Source organism: Anomaloglossus baeobatrachus, chromosome 3, assembly GCF_048569485.1.
Source record: "Anomaloglossus baeobatrachus isolate aAnoBae1 chromosome 3, aAnoBae1.hap1, whole genome shotgun sequence".
NCBI lineage: Eukaryota > Metazoa > Chordata > Amphibia > Anura > Aromobatidae > Anomaloglossus > Anomaloglossus baeobatrachus.
In genome coordinates this window covers 664,207,321-664,220,228 of record NC_134355.1, presented here as the reverse complement: position 1 = coordinate 664,220,228, position 12,908 = coordinate 664,207,321, and the positions used below count along the sequence as shown (strand labels likewise).

Genomic DNA, 12,908 nt, shown 5'->3' with positions numbered 1-12,908 from the left:
ATCTGCAAGGAGTTTGTATGTTCTCCCCGTGTTTGCGTGGGTTTCCTCCGGGTTCTCCGGTTTCCTCCCACACGCCAAAGACATACAGATAGAGATTTTAGATTGTGAGCCACAATAGGGACAGTGTTCCTGATGTATGTAAAACGCTGTGGAATATGTTAGCGCTATATAAAAAATAAAGATTTGATTTTGATGCGGGGAGAGGTACTGCCCTTTTTTATCCTGTAGGTTTCCGGTCCTTGAAGGGTAGATCCCTCTATTGCTGCCATCATGGGTTCCGAAAAAAACACATTATTGGTAAGTAACTACATATTTTCAAGTGAAAAAGACAATGACCCCAACTGTTTTTCACTTGGCAAAAATGTTAGTTCAGAGTTGAAATGCATTGAGAAAATAAAAACTGTTCAACTCATTTTGGTCCTGACGATTTTTCATTACAGCATCGTAGCCTAATATTGTGTTATCCAAATTTCTCCAGTGATTTTCACAGGGCTTAGTAAAACTTTGACTACAAATTTATGCCTGCTTTGAAAATATAATCTAATATATAAAGCTGAGTGTATGTGTGTCCGCTAAAAAAATCTGCACCGTCGCATTTGCAGTCACGAAATTTTGCACAGACTCCCCATGTGACTCTGGGAACGTCATAGACTATGTTTGGGCAGGGAAAATTTAATACTATGCTTTACACTTACTCTCCAAAAATCCTGCCTCTATTAAACTGAATGGAGGTGGGAGCTACAGGCTATAAATAGCAACTCAGTGGTTGCTATAGGAACAAAATAAACTGTTAGTATAAGAAGCTTATGTGTGAGGTAATAAGATATCAGTGGGGAGACGGATAGAGAGAGACAGCAAAAGACACACAGAGACACAGACAGCCCAGGGAAGAGACAGCCCAGGGAAGAGACAGCCCAGGGAAGAGACAGCCCAGGGAAGAGACAGCCCAGGGAAGAGACAGCCCAGGGAAGAGACAGCCCGACAAGGAAAGAGACACAGAGAGACAGCCCGACAAGGAAAGAGACACAGAGAGACAGCCCGACAAGGAAAGAGACACAGAGAGACAGACCGACAAGGAAAGAGACACAGAGAGACAGACCGACAAGGAAAGAGACACAGAGAGACAGACCGACAAGGAAAGAGACACAGAGAGACAGACCGACAAGGAAAGAGACACAGAGAGACAGACCGACAAGGAAAGAGACACAGAGACGGTTACTATCCCGGGCAACGCCGGGTACTACAGCTAGTATACTATACATGTAAAATGTTTCAAAGGTTTGGGAGGATTTTATCGATTTATGGGATAACAGGACTAATTAGTACCAAAAAAACAATCTGGTAGAAGGCTAGAGGTTCTATATTAGTATTGTGTCACATTTTTTCAATGTAGAAACCACACAACTAATCAAATAATGAACCGGTAAAAATTCTAATATACTTATTTGTAGATATGTAAATGCTCAGTATAAGATGCCACCAAAGAGTGCATGGTTTTGGTGTGGTATTTTGTGTGTTGTTGGGTTTGTGTGTTGTGGTGGTGGCTTTGTTTTGTTGTAATTTTGATTGGTAATAATCATGATCTAGTAATTTCATAAAAAAAAAAAAAAAAAAAAATAACCCTTTTTTTGTCAAGTCTCTTTCCAGGTGTTATTTTTTCTCATGGTGAGAATTGGAAAATGATGAGAAGATTTACAATTTCAACCCTAAAAGATCTTGGCATGGGGAAGAATACTATTCAAAACAAGATAAGTGAAGAATGTGATTTCTTAGCTCAGAAGTTTAAATCATATGGAGGTTAGTTGGTTGGGATTTTCCTCTTCTTCTTTTTTTTTTTTTTTTTTTTTTTTTTTCTCAAAAATAATCCTAAAAAATGATAATTTAGACGAAGTACTAAGTCTCTGGAGATGTTTATGTTGTATGTGCCTTTTTTGAAGTTTTGTGTGTGTGTGTGTGTGTGTGTATGTGTTGTATTGGGTTTGTGCTTTAAAGTTGACACATTTGTATAATAAAAGCTAATTCTTGCCAAACTTCTGTAGCCGTAGATCTATTCCACGTTAATTACTTAGCATAAATATGCTGAATATAATAACAAACCTACATAAAGGAGGAAAGGGAGATTTACACCAGCCGATTTCTGTCCAATGGTTCCACTTTGGGACCATCCAATAGAGAAGCCTCTATACCCATTAGACTAGACTAAAAAAAGTTAAAATTCAATGGTTTAGATGACAGTCAAATGTGTTTTGAGACATAACAACTAGGGATGATCGAATACCCTTATACTCGCTTCGCCGAATATCCAGCAAATACGTCACCGCTATTCCACTATTCGCGAATATTCGACCCCCCCCCCAATGTAAGTCTATGGGAAACCAGAACAATTTCACGTTGGACCTAACGGTGAGCTGTGGTGACTGAGGAAAAGCCAGAAACCGTTCAGGCACAGTCTCCCTCTCGCTCTCCTCCCTCTCGCTCTCCTCCCTCTCGCTCTCCTCCCTCTCGCTCTCCTCCCTCTCGCTCTCCTCTCTCTCGTCGCTCTCCTCTCTCTCGTCGCTCTCCTCTCTCTCGTCGCTCTCCTCTCTCTCGTCGCTCTCCTCTCTCTCGTCGCTCTCCTCTCTCTCGTCGCTCTCCTCTCTCTCGTCGCTCTCGTCGCTCTCCTCTCTCTTGTCGCTCTCGTCGCTCTCGTCGCTCTCCTCTCTCTCGTCGCTCTCGTCGCTCTCGTCGCTCTCGTCGCTCTCGTCGCTCTCCTCCCTCTCGTCGCTCTCCCTCTCGTCGCTCTCCTCCCTCTTGTCGCTCTTGTCGCTCTCGCTCTCGTCACTCTCGCTCTCGTCACTCTCGCTCTTGTCGCTCTCGCCGCTCTCGTCGCTCTCTTCACTCTCCTCCCTCTCGTCGCTCTCCTCCCTCTCGTCGCTCTCCTCCCTCTCGTCGCTCTCCTCCCTCTCGTCGCTCTCCTCCCTCTCGTCGCTCTCCTCCCTCTTGTCGCTCTCCTCCCTCTCGTCGCTCTCCTCCCTCTCGTCGCTCTCGCTCTCCTCCCTCTCGTCGCTCTCGCTCTCCTCCCTCTCGTCGCTCTCCTCCCTCTCGTCGCTCTCGCTCTCCTCCCTCTCGTCGCTCTCGCTCTCCTCCCTCTCGTCGCTCTCGCTCTCCTCCCTCTCGTCGCTCTCGCTTTCCTCCCTCTCGTCGCTCTCGCTCTCCTCCCTCTCGTCGCTCTCGCTCTCCTCCCTCTCGTCGCTCTCGCTCTCCTCCCTCTCGTCGCTCTCGCTCTCCTCCCTCTCGTCGCTCTCGCTCTCCTCCCTCTCGTCGCTCTTGCTCTCCTCCCTCTCGTCGCTCTTGCTCTCCTCCCTCTCGCTCTCCTCCCTCTCGTCGCTCTCGCTCTCCTCCCTCTCGTCGCTCTCGCTCTCCTCCCTCTCGTCGCTCTCGCTCTCCTCCCTCTCGTCGCTCTCGCTCTCCTCCCTCTCGTCGCTCTCGCTCTCCTCCCTCTCGTCGCTCTCGCTCTCCTCCCTCTCGTCGCTCTCGCTTTCCTCCCTCTCGTCGCTCTCGCTCTCCTCCCTCTCGTCGCTCTCGCTCTCCTCCCTCTCGTCGCTCTCGCTCTCCTCCCTCTCGTCGCTCTTGCTCTCCTCCCTCTCGTCGCTCTTGCTCTCCTCCCTCTCGTCGCTCTTGCTCTCCTCCCTCTCGTCGCTCTTGCTCTCCTCCCTCTCGCTCTCCTCCCTCTCCTCCCTCTCGCTCTCCTCCCTCTCGTCGCTCTCGCTCTCCTCCCTCTCGTCGCTCTCCTCCCTCTCGTCGCTCTCCTCCCTCTCGTCGCTCTCCTCCCTCTCGTCGCTCTCCTCCCTCTCGTCGCTCTCCTCCCTCTCGTCGCTCTCCTCCCTCTCGTCGCTCTCCTCCCTCTCGTCGCTCTCGTCGCTCTCCTCTCTCTCGTCGCTCTCGTCGCTCTCGTCGCTCTCGTCGCTCTCGTCGCTCTCGTCGCTCTCGTCGCTCTCGTCGCTCTCCTCTCTCTCGTCGCTCTCCTCTCTCTCGTCGCTCTCCTCTCTCTCGTCGCTCTCCTCTCTCTCGTCGCTCTCCTCTCTCTCGTCGCTCTCGCTCTCTTCCCTCTCGTCGCTCTCTTCCCTCTCGTCGCTCTCCTCCCTCTCGTCGCTCTCCTCCCTCTCGTCGCTCTTGTCGCTCTCGCTCTTGTCGCTCTCGCTCTCGTCGCTCTCGCTCTCTCGCTCTTGTCGCTCTCGCCGCTCTTGTCGCTCTCGTCGCTCTCTTCACTCTCCTCCCTCTCTTCGCTCTCCTCCCTCTCGTCGCTCTCCTCCCTCTCGTCGCTCTCCTCCCTCTCGTCGCTCTCCTCCCTCTCGTCGCTCTCCTCCCTCTCGTCGCTCTCCTCCCTCTCGTCGCTCTCCTCCCTCTCGTCGCTCTCCTCCCTCTCGTCGCTCTCCTCCCTCTCGTCGCTCTCCTCCCTCTCGTCGCTCTCCTCCCTCTCGTCGCTCTCCTCCCTCTCGTCGCTCTCGTCGCTCTTGCTCTTGCTCTCCTCCCTCTCGTCGCTCTTGCTCTCGCTCTCCTCCCTCTCGTCGCCCTTGCTCTCGCTCTCCTCCCTCTCATCGCTCTTGCTCTCGCTCTCCTCCCTCTCGTCGCTCTCGCTCTCCTCCCTCTCGTCGCTCTCGCTCTCCTCCCTCTCGTCGCTCTCGCTCTCCTCCCTCTCGTCGCTCTCGCTCTCCTCCCTCTCGTCGCTCTCGCTCTCCTCCCTCTCGTCGCTCTCGCTCTCCTCCCTCTCGTCGCTCTCGCTCTCCTCCCTCTCGTCGCTCTCGCTCTCCTCCCTCTCGTCGCTCTCGCTCTCCTCCCTCTCGTCGCTCTCGCTCTCCTCCCTCTCGTCGCTCTCGCTCTCCTCCCTCTCGTCGCTCTCGCTCTCCTCCCTCTCGTCGCTCTCGCTCTCCTCCCTCTCGTCGCTCTCCCCACCGGACCTGGAGGCAATTGGCTGGAAAACAAGTGCCAGGACGTCAGAAATTAAACTGAAAGTATCGCAGTGGATGTTTTATTCATTGGATACCGAATGGTGCAAATAGACTGTTATCTGCCGGATACCGAATAGTGGCAAATACATTCGCTCATGCCTAATAACGACTTTACCTCCAAGTTGATTTCAGGGAAGCTTAGTTTCTTCAAGAGATAAGGACGCTAGTGGAAGTTTTGATTGGCGGGGAAACCGAGGCTCAAACCCACACGGGATCCTAAAGTGAGAGGGCAGAAGTGCTCACCTGACTGCCACCTCTGCTTGGCTCTCCTTGAAGATCCACACACTGCTCAGAGATCTAAAGACTTACAACATTTTTGTAATAAAATAGAAAGAGCACTTCTTATTTATCTGTTTAATTTTCTAACATACTTTCTCTCTAAAATTTCTAGGAAAACCGTTCGAGAACACATTGATAATTAATGCGGCTGTCGCTAATATCATAGCCTCCATAATACTAGGTCATCGCTTGGACTATGACGACCCAAAGTTTTTAAGGCTATTGAGTTTGATAAACGAGAACGTAAGGTTGGCAGAAACCCCAATGGTCCTGGTAGGTTCTTGTATCTTATCCATTGTCTTGTCTAAAACCTTTAGTCTTGGATTCTTAGCCATCTGACATTTTTACAGAATCACTTTTTTATGGAATTATTTTTTTTTTTTTTTAATTTTAATAAATGGCACCACAATTGGTGAAAGTTTGATAGATTATAATTATGCCTAGAGGTGAGAGACGGAAGCTGTGCTGCTTTGGTGCACAACACTGTCATTCACTACTCACAAAAATGTAGGGATGTGTGACTTTCTGGAGACATTTCTGGAAAATGATGTCTCCTGTTGTTCACAAGTACTGTCTGCGGATGCATGGTATCCCACTCTTCTTGAGGGGCAGCTTTCAGGTCATTGAGGCTCTGGTGTACAGAGTTAGGAGCCTCTAAATGGCAATTCTTCTGAGTCCATAGGTTTTTCTATACTATTCAGGCCTGAAGAAAGTGCAGGTGGCTACATTTGAGGTACCCCAGTGTCCAGCATATGTTCCTTAATGATGTAACCTCGAGGAGCTTGAGCGTTGTCATCCATGAAAATGGAAATAGGCCTGTGTTAATCATGCAAAGGCACAATGATTGGATTAATTAAGTTATTCAAGTAATAGAGGCTTGTCACAAATTACAAAGTGTATGACCGTTCTGTATTGATTACACACCTTCCCAGAGCCCACACTGTAACACCACCAAAGTGACAATGTGGCGCCCCTGACCTGGTCTGGCACCACTGAGTACTGCACCCATGCTGGGTGGGTACAATACAGGTGTTCCTGAAGGCTGACTAGGGCGTGGATACACATGCACATAGTAACCAAATCTCCCACATTGACCTTTGAAGGGACCCCTGGGGAATCCAGGAGGGGGTGTGGCCTCCATCTCCACTCAAGGGGTGTGGTAGAGTCTGGTTGCTAGGTTGCGGAGGCAGACACAGAAGTGAGGTAGTAGTGAGCCAGTCGGTAGTGAAGCTCAGCAGTGAAAGGAAGAGGAGTGGAGCAGAGGAGTTTGTGGCAGTCGGAGGTTGAGAGACGTCGCAGAAGGAGAACCTGCGGGCTGTCACTAGTCAGACACCACAGGTGCAGTGGCTGTTGGTGGGGGAGAACGGCTACCTTGCAGTGTCGCCTGAAAACAACCTAAGGCCGGAGTGCTGAGAGGTGGCTGAGTAAGGGGACTGCCTGGTGGACCAGACCCCCACGGGAATAGAGGTTCCCAGAGCAGGAGCCCATCTACTAGGCCTGCTAAACCTGTTGGTGGAGGTACTGCATGCCCTCCACCATACCACACAGAGTCCGGAGCCACGCAGCAACGAGGGAGCCAATAAGTGACAGAAGGCAGCAGCTGGAGTTACTTGGTCCAGGCTGCAAGCAGACGGGCCAGAAAGGGGAGAACTGGCGGAAGCAGCTTCCCTGGTTGAGTCCCACAAGACTTCAAGTCGTGGCTACCCCAAACAAAGAGGGCTAGGAAGGCGAGTCAGCAGTCACCCCTGGATGAGCCAGAAGGTTTGCATGGTTCCTCCCTTGGTTCACCACAGCATCGCCTGGGTTAACTCACTGTACCAGCAAGCGTGAGTGAAACCCCTGAAAGACATTACTGGACTGTGTGTGTTTCCTCTGCGACCTGCTGCACTACACACCTACACCTGGGCCCTGGGGCCAGCCCCACTCTCGAGGGGCCACATCATCTAACTTCACCTATCATTAGCCGCCCCAGGCGCTCCCCAAACTGCAGTGACGGTCACCCCTGACCGCAATAAGTTTAGTGGCGTAACGATTCCTCATTGAAGTTAACCTACCTGTGACCAGAAGATTTCCAAGCCTGTGGAGACCTGCACCTGAAGATAATGCGGGGCGACACAACAACAATAGCTGATACATAATTCTCTCCTTGACCTCTCCAACATCATTGGTGGCCTTCATTTCTGCCCAGTGTGAATCGACTTTAACCAGTGAACAGCACAGCATAGAGGATGCCTGTGCCTGGTGGAGTGGCCAGGTATCCTTGAAGGTCATTAAGCAAGGAAACCACGCTAATGTAAACCATTTCAAATGGTGAGAAGTGACACTTGTATGTCTCTCTCCTCCTTTGAATGTGCCTGGAGTTGTGGCTTTTAACATCCACTTCTGAAGGGCATTGTTCACATTTTAACATCCACTTCTGAAGGGCATTGTTCACATTTTAACATCCACTTCTGAAGGGCATTTTTCACACTGAAATGGTTATCAGTGTAGGATGTGGTCAAAGGACGTCCACTTCTGCCTTTCTGTGACTCTTCCAGTCTCTCTCTATCTTTTTACAACCTGCTGATGATGCTCTAAGCTCAGTGGCCACTTCTCTCTGAGAGCATCCTAATTGAAGCCTCACAATGGCGCGGTACTGCTGATCAATTGCTAAGTGTTGTCTTGGACTCGTGATGTCAAAATGTGAACAGCATGATGAGGACTGTTTTTAGATTCCAATTCAAATTTAAGCACCAAATGTATTGGGTGATTCACCTGTAGTGAATTTTACTATTAGGCTCCTTGTAGTTGTGCAAATTGTACTGAAACATTGAACATTGAAAAGTTTAGAGAAGGTCACATTAAATTTACCTATAAAGTTGGAGTTTATTTTAAGTTTTTGAAATTTCACCCAAAAGCCAAATATTTCCAACTTTTGATGAGTAGTTTATGACCAGGGCAGAACATAATCTGTGACGTGTCCCTGCTTTCTTCATTACTGTCGAGATGCAGTAAACTGCAACTTGTGTATGATTTATATGCTTGACCCAGTGTGAGATACGGCATGTAAAGTTATTCCCATCTATGCAAGTTATGACCTTTATCATAGCTAGGTGTTCTTTATATGTGGACACTCACTGGGAGTCGGAAGTGCCCCGTTGGATTGGAATGAAGGCCGTGTATAACAAACAAACCTCCAGCGGAAACTGGATAAACATATAGCTGAGAGGATTTAGGAAAGTCTGCACTCGCAGGAGGTTGGACCCGATGGCCCTTGAGGTCCCTTCCAACTCTATCATTCTATGATTCATTGGCTCCTAAGGCTGCTTTACACCTTACGATTTTGCATACGATATCGTATGCTATCATATCCGCCCCCATTTTATGTGCGGCACGTTCAATTTGTTGAACTTGTCGCACAAACGATTCTTTCCCGTCACACGTACTTACCCTTCCATATGACCTTGATGTGGGCGGCGAACATCCACTTCCTGGAGTGGGAGGGACGTTCGGCGTCACAGCAACTTCACGTGGCAGCCGGCCAATTGAAGCGGAGGGGTGGAGATGAGCGGGACGTAAACATCCCGCCCACCATCTTCCTTCCACATTGCCTGCAGGAGCCGTGGGACGCAGGTAAGCTCTGTTCATCGTTCCCGGGGTGTCGCACACAGCGATGTGTGCTGCCTTGGGAACATTGAACAACCTCACATTCAATTTTTAGCAATTTGATCAAAGACCAACCCAAGCACCATAATTCCCAGGGACAGAAAATTTCTATCAAGTAGTGTAAAACTGCAAACCAAATATACTAATTATTTCATACTATGAGAAGCGCAAAAAGCATTAATGCATGTGTAAATAAATACTCAATGAGAGAATATTTGATTACTAAATAAATCAGATAAATTAGATGAAGAAATAGATAATTATAAACACTACCAAAATAATTACTATAAGTTAAGCAAACACTCCAGAGAGCGCAACGTATTAGTATGTGGGGACAATATGGTAAAAGCCCCCACAATTGGCACAAACTCAGAAACCTATTATATATACAAGAGAACCAAGAGTTTTTTGTGTGCAAAAATAGACAATTTTATTAGATACAGAAGGTGAGTAATCATAAAATCACATAAAATCCATTGTTCACAGGACCCAGAGCTGGGATATATACCATAGCAGGGCTTAATTTCAGACAACGATGATATAATATAACATAGTAATGCACCCATTCCGGTGCACGTATCAAATACACTTCAATTCAGTATCAACCTGTCAGAGTTATTGCCCCTCAAAGCCCCATCATATTATGCAATTGCCATGCTATCTTTGGTATATCTACCAGTCAGTGGTGGGTAGATATACCAAAGATAGCATGGCAATTGCATAATATGATGGGGCTTTGAGGGGCAATAACTCTGACAGGTTGATACTGAATTGAAGTGTATTTGATACGTGCACCAGAATGGGTGCATTACTATGTTATATTATATCATCGTTGTCTGAAATTAAGCCCTGCTATGGTATATATCCCAGCTCTGGGTCCTGTGAACAATGGATTTTATGTGATTTTATGTTTACTCACCTTCTGTATCTAATAAAATTGTCTATTTTTGCACACAAAAAACTCTTGGTTCTCTTGTATATACAAAATAATTACTATATAGAAGGCAAAAAAGGTTGTTGGAAATGGGGTGCAAAGTGGCTTCTTCTTTGGGGGGAAGAAAAAAAGGGAAGCAAAAGGGTTAAAGCACAACATACCTAGAGTCTCCCCCTGGCTGTAACTGCTCCCAAGGCTGTACTTCCGGGGCCACTGATTATCCCTCATCTATATTCGTAGTTTTGATGCTGTTTTCTTCCAGGAGGTGCAAATTTGGTGCTGAAATGTCTGCACCAGATTTCAGCACCAAATTTCCACCTCTTGGAAGAAAACTGCACTGAAATGATGGCAAAACCTCTTTTTTTTTTTTTTTTTTTTTTTTTTGTGTGCAATTTTTGCCAAGAGATGCAGATTGGTGTTGCAATTTTACAGCATATTCCTGCACCCAATCTACATCTCCTGCCAAAAAAAAAATCTCATCACTACCGCATCATGCCACATGCGGTAGTGATACATGTGTTTTTTGCCAGGAGGTGTAGATTGAATACTGGGACAAGATGTACTAGCAATTTTAGCACCAAATCTAAATCTCTTGATAAAAAAGTGCAGTTTTCTGCCATGAGATGAAAGTCTGTGAACTCAGTAAGAGTACGTTAAGGTCCCCTAAGGTCAGGTTACATGCGGTCACAGGTGGAGGACACTGAGAACCTCCAGCTTCTGCCGCAACTAACCTGAGTGACATCACCGCTCATCGCTGGGGCTCAGTCTCTTCCGGAGACTGGGCGGACATATTCTATGGCCGCTTGCGGTTAGTTCCCTTGTAGCACAGCTGAAATCATTGTGATACCTTGTGTGGTTTACGTCTGACCTGGGTCTTTTGGGAGTTAATAAATTGGTGAAAGGGTGGGGTTTTTTGTATATTTTAAAATACATTTTTGGGGTGTTTTTGTGTTTAACTTTTTCACTTACTTGTAATGAGGGGAGGTGGGGGGGGTTAAGATGCCTCCCATTACTAATCCAGGGCTTAGTTGTAGCTCTGAGCTGACATTGACCCCTTATTACTCCGATTGCCACAGCACCAGGACAATCGGGATGACTCGGGTAAAGTGCCAGGACTGTCACAGCTAATAGACGTGGCAATTTTGGGCGACTCTGGGCTGCTTTTTTAGGCTGGGGGGACCCTGTAAGCATGGGTCTCCTGGGCCTGAGAATCCCAGTCCCTAGCTGCACACTTTTTTTTTTTTTTTTTTTTTTTTTTTAATTTGAATACATAACGAATAAAAAAGCTGCATGTGGTTCCTCTTATTTTGATACACAGCCAAGACAAGCACATGGCTGGGGGTGGCAGCCTGTGACCTTGAGCTTTTTAGTGAAGAGTATCCTAACATGGGGACCCTATGCCAATTTTATTTTATACCATGATAGACCCGCAGACAGGGTGTTTTTTTTTTTTTTTTTGTTGATCCTTTCCCCCCAATCACAGGCGCTGTCTGAGGCGGCGTCCGACTGTAGCTAATCAGATGCCAGTAGGCAGGGAAAGTATTAAATATGGATAAGGGATAATCAGTGGCTGCCGAAGTAGAGCCGCGGGAGCAGCTTTATTACATAATTATGTCTCACTTTATTTTCTTTCTTTTACAGCCCCCCTACACCATTTTATAACAAATAAGTTTGGCCTCCCAATGAAGTCAATGAGTTTGGTATGTTCGCCAAACTGTTGGCCGACCTGTTTGGCGAACATCGGGAAGCTCTGTAAGGGTTGGTGAACTGAACTTTGAAAGGTTCACTCATCTCTAGTGGGGAGCAACCCTAGGATAACTGACTATGTTTGGTATTTTTTTGTTTAATCCCCTCCCACCACTTTCTATTAAGATGGAATTTAATCCGCTGGTTGATTTGAGCGAATCTTCGGGGGTCGGGGGGGGAGGAAATGTTTTATGAAAACTGCTCATATCTATTGTCTGGCAAAATTAAGGCATAAAAATGATTCTCTAGGAATATGATTGGGAAATAACTGCTTCATTTTGCTCATCCTCTACAGTTGTACAACACGTTCAGATCTTTGATTCGCTGGTTTCCAGGAAGTCACAGACAAATGAATGAAAATTCTGAAGAATTGGAAAAGTCTTTTACTGAGACCTTCACAAAGCACAAGGAGCAGCTAGATGTAAACGATCAGAGGACCCTGATTGACGCTTTTTTTGTCAAGCAACAAGAGGTATTGTATGTCAGCTATTCAGAATAGAGGTGAAATTTAGCATTTAGAAATACAAGCTATCTACAACGGTTTATTAAGTTTAAATTCAATGTTCTAAAAGTTTTCATTGGTCACCATAGATATGTAAACAAATTGTGGTGGAGGCCCTAGTGCAAAATATCCACTTCTTACTAAAAGTTAAAAATTTATAAGGGGTACTTTGCACGTTGCGACATTGTTACTGCGATTTTGCACGTTGCGACATCGTTACTGCGATATCGTCTGGGTCAAATTGAAAGTGACGCACATCCGGCGCCAGTAACGACATCGCAACCTGTAAAGCCTAGATGCACCGATAAACGATCGCAAAAGCGTCGTAAATCGGTGATCTGTGTAGCGTCGGAAACTTTCATAATGTCACACCAATAAAGATACGATGTTGTTCCTCGTTCCTGCGGCAGCACACATCGCTGTGTGTGAAGCCGCAGGAGCGAGGAACATCTCCTTACCTGCCTCCACTGGCAATGCGGAAGGAAGGAGGTGGGCGGTATGTTTACGTCCCGCTCATCTTTGCCCCTCAGCTTCTATTGGCCGCCTGCCGCGTGATGTCACTGTGGTGCCGCACAACCTGCCTCTTTAGGAAGGAGGCGGGTCGCCGCACAGAGTGACGTCGCAGGGCAGGTAAGTGCGTGTGAAGCTGCGTAGCGATAATGTTCGCTACAGCAGCAATCACAAGATATCGCATGTGCAACGGGCGCGGGTACTATCTCGCTCGGCATCGCTAGCATTGGCTAGCGATGTCGCATCGTGCAGAGTACCCCTAAGGGTTCAGCGTAATACTGTATCCTTTGTATCTCATTGTCTT

The 12,908-nt window shown here is 47.4% G+C and overlaps 1 protein-coding gene across 1 annotated transcript in view; it reads left to right on the top strand.

Moving 5' to 3' along the window:
* LOC142297394 (uncharacterized) overlaps nt 1-12,908 on the top strand; it is a 181,706-nt gene that overhangs the window by 40,880 nt on the left and 127,918 nt on the right. Inside the window, exons 5-7 of the mRNA XM_075341620.1 lie at nt 1,648-1,797; nt 5,380-5,540; nt 11,888-12,064. Of these exons, the coding sequence (XP_075197735.1) occupies nt 1,648-1,797; nt 5,380-5,540; nt 11,888-12,064 (488 nt within the window). The remainder of the gene's footprint in view (nt 1-1,647; nt 1,798-5,379; nt 5,541-11,887; nt 12,065-12,908) is intronic.